Source organism: Manis javanica, chromosome 4 (genome assembly GCF_040802235.1).
Source record: "Manis javanica isolate MJ-LG chromosome 4, MJ_LKY, whole genome shotgun sequence".
In the NCBI taxonomy this organism is placed as follows: domain Eukaryota; kingdom Metazoa; phylum Chordata; class Mammalia; order Pholidota; family Manidae; genus Manis; species Manis javanica.
Window position 1 is genome coordinate 7,364,960 of NC_133159.1, and position 24,165 is coordinate 7,389,124.

Below are 24,165 nucleotides of genomic sequence, written 5' to 3' on the forward strand. Positions count from 1 at the left end.
TCATATATGATTCCATTTATATGAAATAACCAGAATAGGTAAATACAGAGAGATAGCATATGATTAATGGTTGCTAGGGAGTTGAAAAGAGGAGTAAATGGGGAGTGACTGCTTAATGGTTATGTGGTCTCCTTTGGGAGTGATCAAAACGTTCTGGAACTAGATAGTGGTGATGATTGCTCAGCACTGTGAACATATTAAATGCCACTAAATTGTACACTTTAAAATGGTGAATTTTGTTATGTAAATTAGCAAAAACAATCCAGAATAATGAAATAATGATTGATCATAAAGCCCTAAATGAACAGCAGGTAATTTGCTCTTTCTTGGTTTGTCAAAATTTCAATGAGTTTTTGACTATTATAAATCAATATATAAAAGTTCCAATTAAGGCATTAATGTAGCTGAAGTTCCCTAATTTGTCCAGTTGGCAGAGCACCTAGTAGAGTTTACAGTATACAAGAAGCTTTAAATATGTTTTTAATATACATAAAGTGCAAAGAAAAAAACTACTGGGAAATACACTAAAGAATAAAAAGTGGCCAGAACCAGGAAATAAGCTAACATAGAAGTACATGGCAAAATCTATATATTTGAGCATGCAGACAGCTGTAATCACTCAGGAGAGAAACCGGCTTTTCCTCAAAACTTATTTTGTGTTTCTCCAAAAACTGAAGAGCAAATCATAGTTTACAGTCACCGCCCTCCGGTTGCAGCAAAGTGGTCACACATAGGGAGGACCTCTATCTGCCACTTCCAATTGCTTCCCTGGTGAAACAACGTAGGAGGTTAAGTTACTTCAGGAGACTCTCAACAGGGCTCCATTGTTAGAAGCTCAAACTCAGAGTTACAATGGGCCCCATTCATATGGAGAGTTTACAGGCTGAGAAATGGTCTCGTAGTGACAACTTTCTGCTGGGACATCGAATTTTCATAAACACAGATTTAACAAATATGTGTTAACTGCTTTTACAAAACAACACAGAATAAAGAAGTAAAACTCAATGGCTACAACACTGAGAGTCAGGACACCCAAATCTCATTCCCAGCTTTATTTCTAATGCTACATAAGAGCACGTCACTTGCTCTTTCTAAGCCTTAGTTTCTTTGCAAAATGAAAATGATTTGTAAGATCACTTGGAACTCCAAAATTTATGAACACATATGAGGCCTATTGATGATGCTACAATATTCACTACAAGTGGGAATAAATTATGAACAGAAAAGAATTATTAGTTCACATCGTTTCATTTACTATCAGCACTTGAAAACAAGAAGTCTTAATAAAAACAGGCAAAGAAACTGTTCTCTGTTCTCTCTTAAAATTACAAATCATAATGAATAAGGTCCAGTGAGTCCCCTCATCCCAACAAATCCAGGATCACTCAAGCAGGTAGCACTACACAAAGCACAGCATTGAAGGGCATAAACAGAAGCAATGAGTATGTTTTTCTATCACCTTTCCTTAGGTTAGTAGTGCATTTCAAGCATCTCTTCATTTCTTTGCAATGACTCAAAATCCCCAGAACACCGTGTACACCAAGAATGTGATCAGTGTCCAAGCTTCCACACCATGTTATTTTTTTGTTTTTTCAACTTCAAAACTTGCCAAAGCAAGAACTTTGTCTCCAGAGCCTGAGGAGAAAGACACATAATAAAACAAAAATGTCATCCCAAAAGCATTTATAGTTCCAGGTAAAGAAGGGAAAATCAACCACATTGAAATAGAAATTAAAAATTGGCTTCTATTATCAGTGCACTATCCCAAACCTCCCCATTGCCATCCCAATTTCCTTCGCCCTGTGCAAACAACTCGGCTACAGAAGGTGATTCATTGGTTACAAATCCTTATTCTAGCTTTAGGTATGAAATAGAATACATAAAATTTTAGTTCACTTCACTTTTATATTTATATTTAGCAGACAAATATTTTCAAAACATTAGGGTGTATTAATTTAATTATTTTTATGAAAAAGTATTAGGAAATAAACCCAAAAAAAGGGATTTATAAAGAAAACAATTCTGGTTTTACCTCTAAGCTCAAGAAAAGGCCATCATTTTATCTCACCCCTGCTACCATCAATCTGGAGCAGTAATTCATGTTCAGCTTTCAGAAAGATGAGGGTACTCACCAAGGTCTGCAGAGACTTTCTCAAACTGGCTGAGTATAGCACCTGCATTTGCTGACAAGAAAGCTTCATCATCTGCAGTTAGCTAAACAAAACAAAACAAAACAAAGCCCAGTGGAGTGGGTTCCGGGTTCCAATGTTAACAAGTGGTTCTAGGGACCATGATTAAGAATGTCTCAGGACCACAAACTAAATCACAGATCAAGTTCTGTACCAAATACTTCACAGATTTTCTTTATACCTAACACAGTGAATTAAACAGTTACCTTCTCTCCTAGTTTCCTGAGAGCTGTTAGTATCTCCACTTTCTGTTGAGTGTACAGGTCTCTTTCCAGCTTGCCTACCATGAGATCTCTATCCATCTATAATAGATGAATGCAGAGCACATGATATTTAAGTTAAAAACATTCTGTGCATTAAATCCAGCTTTTCAGACCTACTTCTTTTAAAAATAGATCCTCTAGCTGATTAATATTATAGAGAACTACAGACACAATTCAAGCAAACCTGACAGAAGTGCCATTACACAGTTCTAGTAAATCTTGATGCTAATTATAACCATTGGCTCAGTTACAAACTCTACTGAGTAATTAGTAGGTCAATAGCCTCCTTTGGAGAGAAGTTATCCTCTAAGAACTCATTTCATTAAACTGAAGTATGGTGTACAGGATTGAATGCAAAAGCTGGTATCAGATCTCCTGAAAGTTTGGTTAAATATCACTTCTATCTCCAGAAACAGTGATATCATGTACTATGCATTGGTACTATTCTATGTGTTTACACATATTACATATTTATGGGCTTTACACATATTACTTCATTTAATCCTCATAACAACCATAAGAAATATGGGCTATCATTATCACTGTTTTATACATAGGAAAAAAGGCACACAGAGGCTGAACAAATAACTTCTCCAAGGTCACATACCTCCATAGTGGAGCAGAGATACAAATCCCGCTAGTCGGACCAACGTTCATTCCTTAACCACTGTGCTACTGAATAATAAGTGGTTGAATATAACATGTTAATACCTCAATTATATTCAAGTCTATAAAAAGCCTTCCTGAAGTACCTTCCTGAACCTTCCTGAAGGTTTATAAAGACATTTGACATTCTTAGATGAGAAAGGCCTCACATGCATAAAGCAATGTCGCTAATGCATTAAATGGTACTTCAACTCAGGGCTCCAGAAGTAAATTGTAAAACCTTAAAGGTAGAGTCCAAGTAAAAGTGGTCAGTAGCAATTTAAACTGCTGTTTAAACATCTGCATTTGTTATCAACAATAATTGTTCAATGGATTAATTTTGTCAGAAAACTAGATTGTTTCTAAAATCAAGTGACCAACGTTCTTTAATCAACTATTTTTTTATGGCAGTTTTATGTTCACAGTTTTACGTTCAGCAAAAGATATAAAAATTTCCCATATACTCTTGCCCCACATTCATGTACAGCCTCCCCGTTGTCAACATCATTCCTAACCAGGTGGGACATTTGTCACAACTGATGGACCTACCTAAATCATCATCACGTAATAATCTCATCATAATCATGCAGAGTCCATAAATAAATAGTTTACATTAGGGTTCACTCTTGGTGGTGTATATCCTTAACTGACCAGTTTTAAACTTCAGAATAGCATAATGAGCAAATTCTTGGGCTGAGGGAAGAAATACACACAGTAATTGGATCAATGTAAAGAAACTTTACCTCTGCTAACCGTGTCCGAAGCTGACCTGGTTGTTTCTTTGCAAATAATCTGATGACCTCTGGGGTTTTAAAGGCCTGGCTAATAGCTGCCTGGATAGCCTAGAAACACAAGAAGATTAAAAACTAACCAAAATATTCCAACAAATCAGATACTGCAGTTAATTGATGAGTCTTCAATTATTAACAGGTTCTTTTTGTTCACCAAACACTGTACAATTTTAGTTTCCATTTGCTATTTTTGCACATGTCAAATATATAACTAAATGAAGATTTTGAAGCATATGCTATTTTATCCTTAAACAGATACTAATCTAGAAGTTCAACCCAAAACAGAGTAAATTTTCTATCTTATTACACTTAACAAAAAAAAGAGAAACAAAAAAACAATCTGGGTCACCAGTGTAAGTTAAGCTTACCAGTTGCATCCCACTTAGTTCATCTACCAAAGTCATATTCCCAGACATAATTTTCTTCAGTGAATCATTAAATTCACTTAGTTGCTCCAGAGTTTCCTTCTTGGTTTCTTCATACTCATCTGCATCAAGCTCCTCTCTGAAGTACAGTGGACGTAATATAGAAAAATAGAGAGTTACAAGCGAAAAAAGCAATCAATATTTGAACACACTAAGACCTCAGATACATATATTTACAAAAAATATTTAGGGGAAAAAGATACCAAAATGCTAATGATGAATGTGTTCAGATATCAGTAGTATGGGCATTTTCCTGCAATGTGGTTACTTTGATAATTAAACATTTTTCTTTTACCAAAATGAGGTACACTTAAACCACATAAAAATTTCCTTCTAAGCAGCCTAGGAGTCAATGTCATAACCTTTGGGCAAGAACTTAGTCAAACCTCAGTTTCTTTACCTATAAGATGCAGATAATGATAATACCTACCTTATAGTGTTCCCATAAGCCTTAAATGAAATAGGGAATATGCTTCACATACAATAGGTACTTGATAAATACTATTATTATCATTAGTGGTAGGCAAAATTTTGTGCACCTTGAAATACAACAGCAATGTAGTATTTGTCATCTAAGATGGTATTTTTATTCACCAAATAAGCCATTTATTAAACATTTACTATAAATAACAACAGCTACCATCTATCAGGTCTAACACTGTGTTGGTCCCTTCATTTGTAATATTTAAAACAATCTTTCAAGGTTATTCAGAAAGGCAATGCACAGTCCTGATCCTTTGAGTAGCTAAGGTTGAAAACCCACCAGAAGCTCATGTAGTACCTTCTCGGCTTGATAACAGGCAGGGCTATTTTAAATACTAACAACAAGGGAACTTTCGGGGACTAAGTATTTTGCCCGAGTTCACACTCACTTAGTAATTAATCAAAGACTTCACATCCTAGTCTTTATGACTCCAAAACCTGCACTGAGTTTATTTCCCCAAAAGACAAAGGCTGTGGAGGACACCAGAGGGGAAACCACAGTCACACATGGGCCTGCACCCATGGGCCCTGTAATCTCACTACAGGAAAAAGCCATTTTCCAGCATAGCAGCACACAAGTATACCGTTACCTGCATTCCTCCAGATCCTGTAATTGCTGCATTAGTCTATCCAACTGTTCTTCTAAATTCTGCTTTAATTTGCTTGTTTCTGTCTTTCCTCTGGAAGCCATTTTAATCTGTAAGTAGGACAATCACCAACATACAGTATATATTTAGTTATTTGATATGATTAAACACACTGGTGCCATTTAAAATAAGCTGTACTCTTTCTCAGCTACAGGGGTGAGAAAGCCAGTTGTGCAAAGAAAATCTTAATTTAGATTTAAAAGTTTAAATTCATAAAGTAGTTAATACCCTACAAAAATGCCCTGCAGTCTTAATTGACTTGACAAGTTAATCAGAAGTCTTTACTATTCATCTATCTTAAACAAATTTGATAGATGAAAGTACAGATTATAAAGAAATAGATGAGGTGGGACTTTGCTTTACAGAACGATTCATTATAACACTTGTTTTCAGTCTTAATAAGTATGCTCCAGGACTCTGAACACTCCTAGTATTATTTTGTTGGTCTTACGTGTATCTACCTAATGACTTGTGGGCATGAACAACTTTTGATATGAATTTCTTCTTTGTAAATGTGCCCACATTTCTACTGGATTATTTTTCTTTTATGGACTTACATCACACGGATATGAAGCCTTTGTAATTATGTTACAAATATAAATTAAAGACAAGTTATTCATTTTTCAAATTATTTTTCTGAATTAAATACCAAAAATTTGTGAAACAAAATATATCACATGGCCCTTCAAAACATTGTTAAATGGTAAATCAGCTCCAAAGCAAAACTTTTTTCTGTGTTAAGGAGGAGAGGGGAATAAACAGTAATGCTATGTGGTGGGTAGGTCCCATCATCCCCATTGAACGGAAGAGGAAAATGAGGCTCAAAAAGATTAAGTAATCTAGGGAGGAACAACCTAAGACAGGCACAGTCGCAGGGGGGCCATCAGGTGAGAATCCCGACTTAAAATTTTACTGATGGTGTAAAAATAAATTATCTTGTAAAATACACTCTTTAATTTTGTAAAAAAAAAATTAAAATAAATTATTATTTTTAATGGCAAAATCTATCTATCTTCAAAGTCTTCTTAGTTTTATGGTCCATGAAGGCAAGCCCTCACCATCTCAAGATTTTTTAAAAATATACTATTTCGTACCCTAAGACTTAGAATTTTTTTAAAAAATTTATTTCTTAGGATGGCCAGCATTGAAAAGACTAAGAACAACAAATGCTGGCGAGGATGTGGAGAAAGGGGAACCCTCCTACACTGCTGGTGGAAATGTAAACTAGTTCAACCATGGTGGAAAGCAATATGGAGGTTCCTCAAAAAACTAAAAAGAGAAATACCTTTTGAACCGGGAATTCCACTCCTAGGAATTTACCCAAAGAATACAAGTTCTCAGATTCAAAAAGACATATGCACCCCTATGTTTACTGCAGCACTATTTACAATAAATAGCCAAGATATGGAAGCTACCTAAGTGTCCATTAGCAGATGAATGGATAAAGAAGATGTAGTACATATACACAGTGGAATACTGCTCAGCCATACAGAAAGAAACAAATCCTACCATTTGCAACATGGATGGAGCTGGAGGGTATTATGCTCAGTGAAACAAGCCAGGCAGAGAAGGACAAATGCCAAATGATTTCCCTCATTTGTGGAGTATAACAACGAAGCAAAACTGAAGGAACAAAACAGCAGCAGACTCACAGACTCCAAGAAGGGTCTATGGTTACCAAAGGGGAGAGTTGGGGGAGGGCGGGTGGGGAGGGAGGGAGGGAGAAGGGGATTGAGAGGTATTATGATTGGTACACATAGTGTGGGGGTGGGGTCATAGGGAATACAGTGTAGCACAGAGAAGGCAAATAGTGAATCTGTGGCATCTTACTACAGTGATGGACAGTGACTGCAATGGGGCCTTGGGGGGCTTGACAATATGGGTGAATGTAGGACCACCTTGTTTTTCATGTGAAACCTTCATAAGAGTGTTTATCAATGATAACTTAATAAATTATTTCTTTAAGCTATCTGCAACTTTTGTTAATGCTGTGAAGTAGGCTGTCTCACTTTCATTTTCTTTCAAATGCATGGCCAATTGTCCCAACACTGTTACTAGTCAGTGTTTACTTATGTTACCTTTAATGGAGACACAACAGAAACAGACTCAAGTTTCTTTGATAAGATTCTGGTCCTAAGGCATTACCTTGCTGTTTCAATTATTATACCTTTAAAGATGGTTTACATTGATAACTGAGAGAAGTTGCCTTTATTATTGCAGGATTTTCCCCCAATAATTTTTGTCTATTCTTACGCGTTTTCTCTTCTAGATGAATGTTTGAGCATCAGTTTGTCAAGTTTCCTCAAAACTTCAATTGAATTTTGAAATTCAACTTGAATCTTTCTGTCAAGCAACATATCTCTCCATTTATTTAGACTTTCTTTTATGAAGCTTAGTTTAAAAGGAAAAGTACTGTTTTATTCACAAAGGTCTTGGCTATTCTCAGATACTTTGTATTTTTTGTTAAGACTGGTAATGGCTTTTGTTATTACAATTTCTGGTTATTGCTAATGTAGAGAAAAGTTACTTATTTTGGTGTTTTGATATTGTATGCATTTACCTTAACATTTATAGCATTTAAGTTTTCTCCATGAAAAGTTAAGCTTACATTCCTTTCAGGAAACACATTTTGCTTAATATTAGGTATAACCATTCATTAAAACCTAAATCCTGGGGTAACTTACAAAATATTCAAATTTTCCTACATGTAATCGTTACCAGATGATTTGATATAACTTCAATGAAAAGGATTCCTTACATTACAGTCATACTAGAATGTAATCAGTGAAAATCTATTCTTTACTACCTTATCTGTTAAAATGGGCTTAAATCATCTACAATTATTAATGATGTGTAAATATAAACAAGCTACACTTTAGCCAGAAGTGTTAACTTATTATAGCTAAATTTCATGTGTAAGTCAGCCAGAGTGTAATTTACTATAGCTATGCTTCATGTATAATTTCTCCTGGAAAGACACATTACATTTTATTTTGAATCTGAATTTTCCCATAAAAGTGAAGGTAAATCCAAGTTAAAACTGAAATTATCTTTTCAGACTTAATTTCCTACCTTCTAACCATACTAGACTACTTGCTCTTTCAAAACATGCCAGGCACTTCCATCCTTCTCTCAAAGAATGAACCTGCTTTTTTGTCCTACCTATCAAGCCCAGGTCATTCATTCTTTAGGGGCTAGCTTAAGTTTTACCTCTTCCATAATACATTCCTTAGTTCCCTTCCACTAGATTGTGAGTTCTTTGAGAGTAGGGATTTTACTTTTTTTAAATGTACCAGCGTCTAGTACAATGCTCGGCAGACAGAAAGTACTGGATAAATAATTGGTAAATGAATAATGAGAAGTGGTTGCTTCTTCCACAATATAGCACGTTGTTTGTCTTCCTCTCTAGACTATCAACTGAGAGCAGAAAATGAGTGATTTCTCTCTTAACTTCCTTATCACTAACTACGGGATAGATATTCGCTAACTGGATGAAGTGTAATGACACAACATATTTTGAAGAGGCAAAGCTCTTCTAAATAAATTTCAAGTTAGATGGAGGCACTTAAAAAAATCCTAACCTGGTACCACATTATTTGAGATTTATCCCAGAAAGATTAACTCTCTGGCACCACCTAGTATTCAGTAAAGGTGGCGCACCTTTTACCGAAAGAGCAGAAACGGCTCTCAAAAACTGTAATCTGGAGGGGAAAATACTTTCATGCTCACCTGTCTCTTAGTACTCTGAACTCCGCACAGTGCTGACTGGTCTCAAATTGCATAAACATCCAAATCTTGAAGTTCCAAGAGCCATAAATCGAGGATAGCGAAATTGTTCATTAGTTCTACAAGAGGCTCAAAATTCAATTCACCTGCAGGTGAAGATGGCTGGGAAAAGGGAAACCATCAACAAGTAATCTTATTTACTTTATATAAACTTGGCCTAAAGCAGCCTTTAACTGAAATACACCCCTCTCCTAAGAAGACATGGGGTTGGGGAGGAGGCAAGGAAGAGTGAGACGCGTTTTCTCTATCAATTGCGCCTCTGGCAGCCTTTCTGAGTTTTTTTTCCTAGTGAGGCCGAGGGTGTCAACGGAGGAAAACCCAGCACTCTGACATGCCTTGAGCTGTGAGGTCCAGAAGGCACCGAAAAGGCTGAGCAGAGAGCACACTCTTCCCGGCTGGGAGTGAGCAGCGAACGCGCTCAGGGAGCCGCTCCAGCCACGGCCCCAAATCCCATCTCCACTGGGGAATTTGAAGCTCCCGCACTTGGGTCAGCGACCAGGCTCACTAGGCCCCGATTACCACCAGAGGTCGCCGTGAACCCGCCCCCCAGAAACTCTTCCGGCCCTCCGAGACCAGAACCCAGACCATCTCCTAAGGGCCCTCGGGTCCACTCTGCACCCCGAGCACCCCGGCCCACCAGACGGTCCCGGAGTTCGGGGCGAGGAGCCCCGCCTACCTGAGGGCCCCAGCCTGGCAGGCACGCGCAGGAGGAGCACTTCCGCCGACGAATGCACTTCCGGTCTCCAGGAGCCAATGAGGTTACAGCCACTGGTGTTCCCCTCGCTGGCGTCCGCTCTCGGGTCCTCTCTTGGATGACTCCGGCCGGCTTGCGGTGAAGACGTGGTAAGCCTCTGACTCGGAACCTCTCGGAAACCGTTTTCGCGGGGAGTCAAGGGCCTTTTTGTCTCAGGCACAGGGCAGCCCAAATTGGTGAGGGCCTTTGAGTATCAAATACAACGATCCCTAAGACAAGGTCATTCCAAGTTTGGGCAAGGAGTCTTGCCACTTCGTTATTTGGATCTCTCTGTAGGACCAAAAACTCCGTAAATTTGCCTCTGGCCTTAGGAAGAGGTGGGTTCACTCTGGGAGAAAAAAAAAAAACCTAGAAGCTTCTTGAACTTGAAATCCTCCATTCAGAATGACTTTCTTTTTTCCTCCGAAATCCTTTCCCAATCTGTAAAGGACTAATTTGACATTCACGCCTCTTGAGAAGGATATTGGACTGCTAGCTGGGGGCAGCACTTTAAAAAGTTACTCATACTGATGGAAACCATTTCTTGGTGTTTCTAGCCTCTCTCCTTGAGGAGTCAGTAGTCGACGAGACAACGTCAGGGTTTAAGGCAACATTATTTCAGAGGTGTTGTGTTTAAAGCTATTTGTATTTCAGCCACCCAGGAAAGGCTTCCAATTAAGATGACCTTAGAATTCTACCAGAATGAATTATTTCTGTCAGTTCTGTCTGATCGTAGAATTGCTTAACGTAAATTGTTTTTCAGAGTTACAATTTGGATGTGAAACCACCGTTGTACCCCAACTTAGAGAAGACCCTTGACTCACAGGTTGGAACGATTCCAATAGCCTACCTTGTAGAATGCTTCAGCTGCACATAATTTCCTTTGTAAGTGACTGTGATGTTAATGTAATTATTTCTAATTTCTGATATGTGAATATGAATGAAAGTGTCAACATTTTGAGTGATGTGGAACTCTCAGTGAGAGGGTTAATGCCAAACAAAATATAAGTGGAAAATATATACCTCCTTCTTTCAGCATTTGAAGAACTTGCTGAGTAGCTGTTTGTTCACTGTGTACTTCCCCTGAGTTTGATGATGATAATAAGGTATTCTGTTCTGGCGTTTATGTTGGTTTTAATGTGTGCAACCTTAGAAGCTGTGGAGGAAAGGCCTCACTGTACATGCACGGCATTTGCCTCCTCTTTCACAGTGATTTAATTTGATTCAGCAGTTTTACGTAGAGGGTGTTCTTATATATTTTTGTTTAGAGTTAGGTATTCTAAACTCTAGAGTTTAGAGTTCTTGTTTAGAGTTAATGGATAATGAAAAAGGATTCCTAGTGCGTAAGTAAGAGAAATTGGCTTTGGTTCCAGTTCTCAAACAAAAATAGAATCCAAGCCTGGGGCCTTGGGGAGGGAGAAATTGGAAAAAGAAGAATGGCATGTTAGGTAGGCAGTGATGGGAAAGAGCATTGGGGACGATAAGCTCAGAACTGTGAGTCAGAACTGGGAAACCAGATAAATACTACTTGGCAGCTGTAGGAGTTTAGGACACTTTAACTTGGACTTGGGAAGGGAGCCCAGAGAATACCAGTTGCTCCAGCTAGGTAGGGAAAATGCTGGGGCAGATGAAATTTGAGTGGCTAACAAGAAGTACCATGAGCCAAAGGCTCTTTGAACGTGTGGACCTTATTTAAATGTCTACCAATAAATAGGTTTATGCCATTTTAAGTCTTGTGTAATGGTTAAGAACATGAACTTTCAGAGTCAAAGTTCTTAACAGAGTTGTGAAATCTTGAGAAAGTTAATCAGCCTCTTTCATTTCCAGTTTTCTCATCTGTTAAAAAAAGGAGATAATAATAGTATCTACTTGGTTGGAGTGTGGTAAGGATTACGTGAATGCCAGGCTTATTGCTGGCCACACAGGAAGAATGCAGTGAATGTTACTATTATCATCATCATTATAGTTCAGTAAACGTAATTGGATGTCTATTTATAAGGAATAGGCCCATCCAAAGAGGATGAGTGAATGCATTGCTATTCAGTGAGGGGCACACGAGGTAAAATGAGGATTCCATATGCACAAACCCTGAAGCTTTCTGCTCTTCTGCTGTCAACTTACCAACCCCCGGCAACTTCAGATCTGCTTTCTATCCTTCTGCTCTGGAATTTTATATAACTGGAGTTACATAGTGCATTCTTTTTTGTATTTGGCCCTTTTTATTCAGAATAATGTCTGTGAGATTCATCCATGTTACTTGTATCAACTGTTTGTTCCTTCTCATCGCTCAGTAGTATTCCGTTATGTGACTATACCAACTTTGCTTATTATCCATCTTTTGATTAATACTCACTTTGCTCCAGTTTGGGGTTATGAATGTATAAAACCAAACCATACAATTCCTTGTGTGGATATATGTTTTCATTTCTCCCTATTATTTTTAATCTAGCCTCTTAATTTGTACCTAAAATTCTCTTTCTATGGCCTCCTTAAGTATCCTCCTCAGTTACTCACTTTCTTGTAGCTTCTGTGGCTTCCTAAAGGTGCTTTCTCCTCAACCTACCAGCATTCTAATTCAATGCTTTAAAAAAAAATCAAATAAACAACCCTCTCTTACCTCTGATGCTCCATTGAAGATCAGTATCTCTGGGTTTTCAGCCACATTCTAGTCTTTTTCTGTCAGCCTGCCAGGTATCTCTACTTGGAGGTCCTGTGTATACCTCAAATTCAACACCTATAAAACAGTGATCTGTCTCTATTCCTTCCCTCCATACCTCACAAGCCGGGCTTCCTCTAATGCTCTCTTTGTTGACTGATGGCACATCATCTACCCAGTCATTTGAGTCAGAAATCTCCTTCCTTCACCTCTTTCCCTCCTCTGTTCAGTCAACTGATAACTTGAAACCCTTGACAGTATCTTTCCTGTTGTTACCCTTTATTGTCTCTTATCTGCACCAGTGGAGTGCTCCAGACTTCCTAAAGTTTAAGATTCATACAGAGCACCTGGGGATCTTGTTAAGCTGCAGTAGGTCTAGGGTAGGGCCTGTGATTCTCCATTTCTAACCAGCTCCCAGGTGGTACCCGCACAGCTGATCCATTCTATCCTCACTCTCTTGGTTATCACAAATCTCATGACTTCAGACACTACCTGTATGCAGATGACCTCAGATCTCTAGCTTGGACTTCTCCCCTGGACTTGGTTCTATTCTTCATTTGCCTACTTAATGTCACCATTTGGATATCTAACAGACATCCCAGATTTGAGGTTTTTACAAACTAAGCTACTGATCTTCTCCCCTTAACCTACTCTGGACATCTTTCTCTTCTCAGCTAAAGGTAACTATTCTTTTAGTTGCTTAGGGCCAAAACTTTTTGAGCCATCCTTGACGCCTCTCTCAAAACCCACATTCTGTCCCTCAGCAAATCACACTGGCTCTAGCTTTATAATATATCCAGAATCTGATGATTTCTCACCACTTCTGCTTCCACCTTTATTTGCCCCTACATTCCATTCTCAACTTCAGCAGCCAACAAAGTTCTTCAGAATATAAGTTATATCTTGACATTCCTCTGCCCAAAACCCTGCAGTGGCTCTTACCTCTCTGACTCTGTCTGCTAACTCTGCCTCAGCCATTCTGGTCTCTCTGCTCCCGGAACATGACAGACATGCTCCTGCCTCAAGGGTTTTCCATTGTCACCCTGAACTGTCTTCCTTCAGATTTCTGCACGGCTTAGTCCCTTGCCTCCTTTCATTCTTTGTCACCCAGTGAGACCCTTCCTGGCCACCCTATTTAGGATTCCAATACTCTTCATCCTATTGCCTTGCCCATAGGTCCCTTATTTAACATGCCACATGTGTATGTATTTAATTACTGTTTGTCTTCTAGCACCAGACTATAAATTCCACGTGGATAGGGAGTTTTGACAGTTTTGTTTATTGCTTTATTCCCAGCATCTACAGTATTGTAATTGCCCAAGAAATATTTATCGAACAATGATGAATGAATGAGGATTATTTCTAAAGTACACTGGTACATTACTCCCTGTTTAAACCCTCTAGTACATCCCATTCTCTACAGGATAAAATCCAAACTCCCTAATAGTGCATCTGAGGGTGGGGAGGCCCTAAAAAGTCTTCCAGTAATTCCATGTTAACTTTTATTTTATTCTAGTAAAGTAGAAATAGAAAAATTCTTCCTTAGATTTTTTTTTATCTTTCCCCAGTGAGATGTTTAACTATGACATATGTCTAATTAGGAGTTCCATTATTACTATCTTTATTTTTAATGGAAGTAGAAAATAATATTGAAGATTAATGGTATATTATATACAACCAATCTTTCAGATTAAGATGAGCATTTGGAAATTAAATATTCAATTAATAATTAGAAGTTTTTCACTTGGCCTTTAGAGTTTATCAACTGGAGAAAAAGTGTGAAGACTAATTTTAAATTTCAGTTTTTTAATATTTTAAATGGAAATTGATGTCAAACATCAAGTATTTTTTTCTTATGGTAAATTTAATGAGTTTAATGCTTAATGTTTTTAGTTTCTCAAACTTCCCTGACAGTGTCTCAGAGAGATGCTCATTATGTACACATACCTAACATTTTGCTTATAGCTTCAGAGATATTATACTCCTGAAGTCCAAGCCCCAGATTAAGAACCCCTTAAACAAAGCATCCCCCCAAAATAGTTGCTTAATGAAAGTTCCTTCCTCTCTGAGTGAATGTGGGTTATAGCAGAGAATTGTGTTGGTCTGTGAGGGAGTATTGCTGATTGTGTATCTAAACTATGAGGGACCTAAAAATAGCACAGTTTTAGAATTTTATAATTTTCACCTGTATCAAAAGAGCATAATTTAAATTTTTTAAGATACCAGTAGCGTAAAGAAAATGTTTCTTAATGAAATTAACTCTGTAACACTGGATTTGGTTTTGGAGGAAATGATAAAATCATAAAAGTAAATGAAAATTCAGTTTTATAAGTTACGGCTCAATAAAAGTGCTGGTTCAGATTACGCCTATCAGTGAAAAAACAATTTCATTTTCTGAAGCTATGTTAAGAATGTTGCATTATTTGGAATTAGGGAAATACTGAGCAGCCTTGGTCTTTAGGAAGCAGCCTCTTGCATTCAGACCGTTTCATTTATGAATAACAGAGTAGTTGATGGTTGTGTGCTTGGTGGAAGGAATCAGGAGGCAGTGCTGCTGGGACATGCTCCGCCTGCTGAAGACATCGCTGAGGCAGGAGACAGCCAGGCTCCAGCGCGGCTTCAGGTTATTACGTTAGCACCTGGCCTTGCACAGGCCACACTGGGCAGCCAGATCAGCCCCAAGCCTAAGAAAAGCACTGTAGGATGAAAAATAGGATCTAATTAAAAGGCGTGGCAGTTAAATCGAGACGGATGGCTTTACATCCCATTTGAACCCTCTCTGCTTTCTCTTTGCTTTTCATGCTCCTTAGCTTCTTGAACTCTTGCTTTAAGAGGAACCGTGGCCTCCCTTTGCAGTGTAACAATGCTTGCTGAGCATTTACTTCCTCCAAGGGCGAGGACGGGTGAGCCTTTGACAAGGACTGGTTACTTGAGAAGTGCGTTGCTTACCTGTAGAAAGCACGCTGCCCACTGACAGTAGCACAGACGAGGAGTAAAGTTCAGGGGTTGTTTTCTCCTGTATTTGGGAGGAAGAAGGCACTGTGAGGAATACTTGTCTTTTAATGGAACACATACTTAAAATGTTTTGTTGAAAGAATTTAAACAAAGGCACCAACTTCACAAGAGATGGAAGGCTCACTGCTTTATGTGCTGGACCCAAACCAACAATTCCACTGTTGATTAACATCTTAACTTTGTTTTGTAATTCTAGTAAAGCAAAATTCATCCACTAAAAGAAAAAGGTCTCGTGGAAGTTTTGAACTTTCCTGGTGAAATGTTTTGCCCATGACACATCTAATTAGGAATTCTGTTGCTTCATATCTCTATTTTTAGTTTAAGTAGAAAATTGAAAACTAGCGGTGTATTGCCCACAGCCAAGTTTTCAGATTAAGGTGAACCTTTAGAGTTCAGTATTTAGAATGTACACAGTCAGTTCCAGACCTGTTAACACCGCAGTGCAGATTCCCTCACCAAAGGATCCCACCCCAAACAGAGAAAACATCCTTTTCAGTGCCTGTGGGACTGGTTCCATCTGAGTAAGCAGCACAGTAAAACCTAAAAGGCCAGCAGAACAGCAGCATCGGTTTACTAGGCTTAGTCATCTCAGAAATACAGTCCTGAATGCAAACCTAAGAAGAAGGGGTTTCCTCACCCTCATGCTATGGATCACAAATGCCCAACATGTAGCCAGCCTAAGGTTTTCCTTTAATACAGGTCCTGTTCTTATTACTGGCAATGCTGGTGATAATAACTGTGACTTTGCTTGGAATGATTCCTCCATTATCTCACTGAAACTTTACAGCAAAACTGTAAGCAGGCCTTTTTATCTTCATTTATAAATGAGGAGAGGGGGGCCCAGAGAGAGTGACTCCTGTTGTGGAGTGAGCGGACTGCCCTGTCTCCGCGGACAGCGCTCTTCACTGTTACATGTGTTGCCTTTCGTGGACTTGTGATTTAGTGGGAGACTTTCTAGAACAGTACTTAAGACATTCAATAACTATTTTTTCATTTTTTAAAATTTAGACATAGTTTTCTACACATCCATCTTAAAAGCACATACAAAGGAAAATATAACCAAAATGAATTAGTTAAGACATTTCTGAAAGTTCTCCACATTTCAGAGTCCAACTTCTGTGTCACTTCCTGATTTCAAGTTGTTGAGGTCCCTGTTTTTCTACCCAGTATCATCTCCTGCCCAGTATCATCTCCTACTCAGTAACTATTTATTGAGTGAGTGAATATATATGGTATTCTTATATTATAATTGGAAAGAATTTTATAACACCAACACAAAACATTTGTATTTAACTTTGTTTGGTTTCATATTCAAATTGTAGGGTGACTAAAAGAGTTACTAAGAGTTACTTTAAAATTTTTTTCTCCTGAAGGTTAAACATGAATTTTTTCTTAACTTTTGGTCTGTGAGCTCCTGGAGAGCAGGAAATCCTATCTTAATCCATAATTGTTCTAGCAGCCTCTGGCAAATAACAGACACTTAATAGTGCTTGACACAATGACTGCACTCTTAACCAATTGTGAAGAAGGTAAAGATGATACTCCCAACCAGGTTGGTCAGGAGAGGTTGACTGCAGTATGGAGAAGATCTGGGCCTAAAAATCAATAATACACTGGGTCACACAGTAACTGACTGCTCAGTAGAAGAAATCCACTCTATAAGCACACCACGAAAGGCAGTAACCCTTGAATTCTAATCCTGATTCTATACTAGGCTCATTTGGCTCCAGGCAACTCACTTTTCTTAGGAACCTTGGTTGCTTTACCATGACTGCAAATTAATGCTATAAAGCAGCACACAAGTAATACTGAGTTATTCGTATTCATAATTGGCAAACAAATAGTGTTTACCATCTTGGTGAACAAATTCTGTGGAAATTCTGGCCTTCAGGAATAAGGAAGTACACCTTCCTGCACGCAAGCCTTCGATAATGGAAGCTGGCAGGTTTGAATTAAGGTAATTACAGTGAGTGTCAGTTTCCATTCCTTCTCTGTCACTTAAGTGGATTCTGTTTTCAGATTGTTTTATAATCTTCATGTTCTTAGAACTGCAGTTTTTTATTTTGAATGTATCAAATTATATTTGCTTCATTTGCCCAATGACCAAGTTATTAACTGACTGACTTCTGCCAAGGCTAATTTTCAACATAGAATTTGAAGTGATATACATGTCATAATCCGGTTGAGTGTGTCACCCTCCACTCTGCAGACATTACTAATGCTAGGCTCCTGGGACTGGTCTCTGGAGTATCCAAAAATTGACACATTGGTGCTCTCATTGTCTCCCATTTAATGGCTTCTTATACTAGAAGAAATGTGTTGGTTAAAAGCTAAAGTCAGTCTGCCCACATCCCAGCTATCCTCACTGTACTGAGGTTTGACTTTTCAAAGAGGGGAAGCAGGTGACTACCATTGATAATAGAAGCAAACAATGGGGCAGGGCTGCAATTAAACACAAAGCAGGAACCGCAGATTGTAGCTGAACTATCTCCACAGGTAAGGCGCTGCTGAGCTGCCGGGTGAGGGGGTCGGCTGGTGAAAGGACTCACCTTAGCAGAACATGTGACTGGGGAGCAGGTTGGCGATCCCAAACAAGAACAGTCACTTGGCTGCTTGGGACACAGCGAGTTGTATGTTACTTGTTTAGTGGCTTCGGGAAGCCAAATTCAGGTGCCGTTTCATGATGATCTTACATTAAACCACAGAGAGAAAGTTTCTTGTTTTTTTTTTTGAGAGGGCATTTCTCATATTTATTGATCAAATGGTTGTTAACAACAATAAAATTCTGTATAGGGGGGTCAGTGCTCAATGCACAATCATTAATCCATCTCAAGCCTAATAGAGAGAAAGTTTTAAACATAGGAAAGATGAAGTGAGATCCATCTCAGATAGCAAAATAGTGTCTAGTAATACCTCACGGAAAATAATAGCTACTGAGCTCCTACTATGTAGCAGGCACTGTTGATAAGTCTAAGGAATCTTTAGAACCTTGGTTCCTTTACCATGACTGCAAATTAATGCTCTAAGACAACCCACAAGTAATAGTAAGCATTATTAATATTCATAATTATTAGACAAATGTGCCAAACATCTTTTACTTACTCCTTTAATTTGCACAAAATCCTCTGAGGTGGGGAGTGTGGGCCCCCATTTTATAAGTAAGGAAACTGAGACTCCGAAAGATTAAGTGTCTCGTCCAAGGACAAGCCCCTAAGTAGGAAGTGGTTAGAGCCAGGCTTTGACCAGGTCTGAGAGCCCTAACCGCTTCCCTCTGCTGGGCTGGCTCTGCCTCCGGGTGGATGGTTCACACTGATGTAACTAATGCAGTCTTAGCCCACCCGCCACAACTTACACCACCAAGTCTGCTGGTGCTGCTCAGTTTTGAATTCTTTGGAGACTCCATGTACATTGTTCCCATGCACCTAGGAAACTCTTCCTCACTAACAGTTCTCTCTCTTCAACATATTATTCACCTTGATTATTAGTAATCAGGTTTAGCATCGAATGACTTTGGGGTATTTGTACAAATTAAATCTGTACCCCAAAGACAAAGATTTATCCCCAGTGAAAGTAGTCAAAAAAAAAAAACAACAGGCAATTTCAGAATGTACCCCCAGACTATTTAAAGCAGTGGCATATTGTTGGAAGTAAAACATAGTTACATGCTTAAGGTGACAATTTTGAAATGACTAGCTTCTTTTTAGAAGTATAAATCCAATCAGTTAAGTCAGTCACATCATTTTAACAGTCAACACTAGATTTAATTATATTGAGCATTCTGAAATGAGACAAAAAAAGCCAATTGCTAATTTTTTTCTAAAGTTAATGTTTTAAAACTGGCTTAATGTTTACAAAATGTTCCATTAATGTTTACACATCAGTGATTAAAACTTAAGGTCAGTGATTTAAAAATTGAAAGTAAATTTTAAACTTCAAAACAACCTTAGGAAGAAATTAATTTTTTGTCATAGCAAGCTGGGGAGGGATGCTTACAGCCTAAGCCAATGAGATCTTGGCAGCCAGTAGTGCAAGTGGTAGGCTGTGTGGACCAGGCAAAAGTGAATCGTGGTGACACTGGTCCTTGAGCACCTGGACTAGGCAAGGGGGTTCCAGAGCAGTCTGTTAGGGCTTCCAGACCTCTGTACCCAGTCGTGGCCTGCTGCGGGTGCCTTCCCTACACAGAGATCTGCAAAGATACGGAGGAAGCACCTATCCACAGAGAGGGAACAGATCCTTGTTCTAAAGCCACTGGGCTATGATAGGAGTGCACCGGAACTTAATTCCTTTGCGGCTGGGAGGGTCCAGAGTCTAGTTTGAGCTCAAGTTGGCTGTGTTCACAGTGATTTAATAGAATTGAGCTAGATATTTGAGACAGGTCCTGAAAGACAAGGGAGAGAGCTTCGTTTAAGTGAGGGATCACCTTCCAAACCTAACCCTTCCCCAGCCCTTCCCCTGGGGAGGACCTGGAAGCCTGAGCTCATCCCCAAGGTTCAGGAGGGCCTTTGAACCCTGTGTTCATCCTTCCCTGATCTTGGAGCAGCTCCCTTGGGGAAAGACTGAAAGGAGCTGAGTGGGGCTGCAACTGACCCTGGGCTCCCACTGAACCCAGCCCCTGCACCACATCCCTGAGATCCTGCTCAGTAGCTGGCAGGATACCCTGATTCGCTGTGTCCCAGGGCATGTGGGGAGGTTGCAGTCACCACCACCGCATAAGACCACAGATCCTTTGTGTGGGACTAGGGGGTAGGGGTGGGAGGGGTAGGAATAAGCCCCAGGTGAACCCTGGTAATCATCATGAACATGGGTTGGTCATCACTAGGGATGATAATCCCAAGCAGGACATTTAAATCATTCTTACCAAAGAACTCAGTTCAGTGCCATGTGGAACACAGCTGACCCTTCTCGCCTTTATTTCCTATCAGTAATAGTTTCCCTGTGGTCCCTACCTCTGTGCTTCCTTTGGAGAAGGCCCCAAATAGTTAACTGAATAAATGTTTCTTATTTCCATTCCCACTGACTGTACTCAAATCAAGGCACTGTGCCTTTGTAACTGGCCTTCCTCTCTGGTTTTGCCCTTTCCAGTAGCATTATCATCATCATAGCATCACCATCCTCACAATTAACAGCTACTACTTATTTTAACATTGTGCCAAGAAATATGTGCAGTGTTTTACCATGTATTATCCTCAAAGTAACTGAAATTGGTTGGCATCCCAATTTGACAGCCAAGGAAACTTAAGACAGTTAAGTGATTTGGTCAAGTTCATACAACCAAATAAAGGTTCTAAACACCCACGTCACATTATTTTTCTAGAACCCTGGTGTGAACTCCGTTGCTCAGAAACCATCAAAGGCTCTCATTGCCTAAGGGATTAAAGTGCACATTCCTCAACTCCTCAGCCAGGAGGGCTCACTTCTAACTACAGAGCTCCAGTTTGTCTCCCATTTTTCCTTTTGATGAGAGGGCCTAGGGTCAGGAAACTTAAATTCTGCCTCTGGTTCTGCCCCTCTCCAGCTTTGTCTCATGACAGCACAGAATCCGAGCGAAAGCAAGTTGGTCACCCTAGCAACCGGGTCTGAACACTACGGGCTACACATAAATGGTCCCGACAGATCTTCTGAGTATTGGCCAAGTCTTAGAAGTGCACAGTGAGGTGTTTTACCAGTCTTAATTTCCAGTTCATTCCCAACCCATTATTTCTTCTTTGAGATGTTTGTAATACTGGAAAATGAGAAAAACCTGAAGATTAACTGGAAGAAACAAAATATCTAGCAATAATTTATTATTTGAAACAAGCTAAATACCTTTGGCTGGATTTTTTGTGGTGGGGATTAAATTATGTGTATGAAAGTATTTTGTAAGTTGCAAAGTATCATGCAAGTGTTGGCTTGTTGGCATTCACTATATTTCTATATGATGGAAATAGTTCAGGCCCTACAGATAATTCTCCAAAAGTTCCCAAAGTGCTTTGAGTAATTTGGCCTTGTAGGAATTACATTTGTAAGCTCTCAGAATGATTATTTTGATATATAAGCATGTTTAAGAAATCTTATTAATAGCAAAAGTATGTTACTTACTGACAGTTAACAAAGCATGTTTATCAAAGAAATAACCCAGACCTGAGTGATTTGAAGTTGAGGCAGAAAAGTTCACTGAGTATCACTTGCACAGTGAATGAAAGAGACCCCCACTAAGACATGGCATTATGGCATTTCAGAGCATTGGAGGTAAAGAATATTCTATAAATCTTCCAAAAAGAAAAAGTTACATAAAAAGGAACAAGAATCAGAATGGCAGCAGGCTTTCAACAGCAGTGTCGGATGCTAGAAAACAGAAGAAATTTAAAAATGCCTTCATGATTTTAAAGAAAACAATTTCAACCTCTAATTCTCTCAGTTAAGCTATTCCTCTCTGAAGGAAGAAAAATGACAATCAAACTTACTTTGTTTCCTATGTACCCTTTATTATGAAGCAACTCGAGGATATGCTTCAGAGAAATGAGGAAATAAAGCAAAGAAAGGCAATGATGTGGCCTAAGAAATAGGGGCTCTAACTCAGCAGAGAGATGAAAAGGATTTCAGAATGACAGTTGCACAAAAGATTAGGCATTTTTAGTCTTGACTAGAGAAAGAGTTCTGGGAGAAAAAGCCTCCAGAAACAAACAGATTTAATAAAGCAGTAATATTTGGTAGAACCATTTGAAATTAATGTTTTTGTAATTAAAAAGTTAACTGTAGCAATATGATATGCAATGCTAATAATAGCTACATTTAGAGTGTGCTTTTCACTTGCCAAGCACAGTTTTGTGTACTGTCATAGGTATACGACAGTCATGAGGTATAAATACTATTATTTTCTCCGTTTTAAGATTGAGAAGACTGGGACAAAAGGAAGGTTAGGTTAGGGTCAAGTTGCTCACATCATCCAGCACATGCATTTGGTGCTGTGGTCTGAACCGAGGCAAGTCTGATTTCAGAGCATAGGTTCCTAACTTTGATGCTGTACACGCAGGAGATTGGGGGACACTTTTCTGTGGACTGTGACCAGTCGAGGGGAAAGGACCTGCTATCTCGACAGCCATACAGTGAAGCCCACTGTGCACAAGCCCTACCTATCCACTCAGAACTTCCTGTCAGCTCTTTCTGAAGGGAAATTAAAATATACTATTAATATTGGTAGAGAGAGAAGAGAATGCATTGGCAAAAAGAATCAAATGCCATAAAAAAGAACCTTCAGAGGACAAAGGTCTTAGAAGTTAGGACTATAACAGCAGAAATGAAAAGCTCAATATGTGAATTAGAGAATGAAATTAAAGACATTTGAGGTTAGAGCATGAAGGCAAGAGGCAGAAAATAGAAAAAATAAAAAATCAGAAGACCAGTCCAGGTGCTTCACTTCCAAATAATAGGCATTTCCAAGTAGAACAGAGAAAATGGAAGGCAGAAAGTCATGTGAAATAATTCAAGCACATTTTCCAGAACTGAAGGCTTTAAGTTTTGGTATTGAAAGGGCCTGTTCCGTGCCCAACACAATGGACAAAAATGGAACCACACTAGAGGACATCATTATAAAATTTCAGAATACTGGGGATAAAGGGGAGACCTTACAAGCTTCAAGGAAGAAAAAAATAAGTCACATTCAGAGGATCCAGAATTGGAGTGCCTTTGGATTTCCCACCATTAACACTGCAGCCTAGAAGCAACGCCTTCAGAATTCCAGAAGATGATTTTCAACATAGACTAGAGATTTTATATATATGTCAAAGTTTGGAGAAGGTAGTGAGGGTGTATGAGAGCTAATCCTCTTAGATCATGGGAGAAAGTAAATAGACATTGTGTACACTGGATAAATTCAGAAATAGCATGAACACAAAATATCGAATTACGGTAGAACCTTCCAAAGAAACAGGTGAAAAAGTTAAAAGTGGTTGCCTTTAAAGGACGTGGGTGAGCAGGATGTGTTGATGACTCTTGGTTTTCATTATGGGCTTTTTGTCGCCCTGGAATTTCTAGTGAATTCATGAATTCATTTAATAAATTTTATAAAGTTTTTAAATAAGTTGTCTCACATTACTTCATTAGGGTTATAGAATGATCAAATAGAGCAATTAATACAAAAAAGAGTTTGTAAACTGTAAACTACTACTCATTTGAAAGTGATAATGCTGTGTTCATTAAGGGGCATTAGGTAGATGATAATGTCACTGTATGAGTTAACTTGGCCGCAGTAGTGCAATCACAAAACTTCAGCAACCTTACAGTAAACATTCATTTTCGCTCATGAGTCTACGGTCAGCTTGTGGGTTTGCTGAACTGAGGAGACTTGGCTGATGTCACCTGGGCTTGTTTGTGTGTCTGGGCATGTTGTCTGTGTTTTGACAGGTCTAGGGCAGCCTCAGCCACGAAGCTAACGGTTAGCTGTCTATCCACGGAAGCACCAGCTCTCCCACATGTTCTGTCCTCCTCCGCAGGCCATCTGGGGCTTGTTTTCATGGCAGAGGCAGGTGTCCAAAAGAAAGTGGAAGTGTACAA

At 39.0% G+C, this 24,165-nt stretch overlaps 2 protein-coding genes across 5 annotated transcripts in view; one reads left to right on the forward strand and one right to left on the reverse strand.

Moving 5' to 3' along the window:
* LZIC (leucine zipper and CTNNBIP1 domain containing) lies at positions 1–10,041 on the reverse strand. Of its 2 annotated transcripts, none has more exons than XM_017646571.3 (8): positions 9,906–10,041; positions 9,173–9,331; positions 5,387–5,493; positions 4,257–4,392; positions 3,841–3,939; positions 2,396–2,491; positions 2,133–2,214; positions 1–1,635 (listed from the first exon to the last, which is right to left on the reverse strand). In XM_017646571.3, exons 3-8 carry the CDS (start codon positions 5,485–5,487, stop codon positions 1,577–1,579), a joined length of 573 nt encoding a protein of 190 aa, XP_017502060.1. In that variant the 5' UTR covers positions 5,488–5,493; positions 9,173–9,331; positions 9,906–10,041; the 3' UTR covers positions 1–1,576. The 2 variants fall into 2 exon arrangements, with proteins under 2 accessions (XP_017502060.1, XP_073089268.1); XM_073233167.1 differs by lacking the exon at positions 9,906–10,041 and adding an exon at positions 9,565–9,848.
* The window catches only part of NMNAT1 (nicotinamide nucleotide adenylyltransferase 1), a 21,236-nt gene continuing 7,027 nt past the window's right edge, over positions 9,957–24,165 (forward strand). For 2 of the 3 annotated variants that reach the window (XM_073233165.1, XM_017646569.3), the window contains exons 1-2: positions 9,957–10,072; positions 10,726–10,847. The gene's annotated coding sequence lies outside the window, so the exon portion shown is untranslated. Of the gene's footprint in view, positions 10,160–10,725; positions 10,848–24,165 lie in introns of all 3 variants that reach the window. The other variant, XM_073233166.1, reaches the window with a different exon arrangement.

What these genes read in the sequence shown, in the direction of transcription:
- LZIC (XM_017646571.3), bottom strand. Translation starts at nt 5,487, where the DNA reads ATGGCTTCCAGAGGAAAGACAGAAACAAGCAAATTAAAGCAGAATTTA. An exon ending in CAGGATCTGGAGGAATGCAG is followed by an intron (nt 4,393 to 5,386) that starts GTAACGGTATAC and finishes ACTGTACTTCAG; the next exon opens with AGAGGAGCTTGATGCAGATG. An exon ending in GAAAGTCTCTGCAGACCTTG is followed by an intron (nt 1,636 to 2,132) that starts GTGAGTACCCTC and finishes CTTTCTCCTCAG; the next exon opens with GCTCTGGAGACAAAGTTCTT.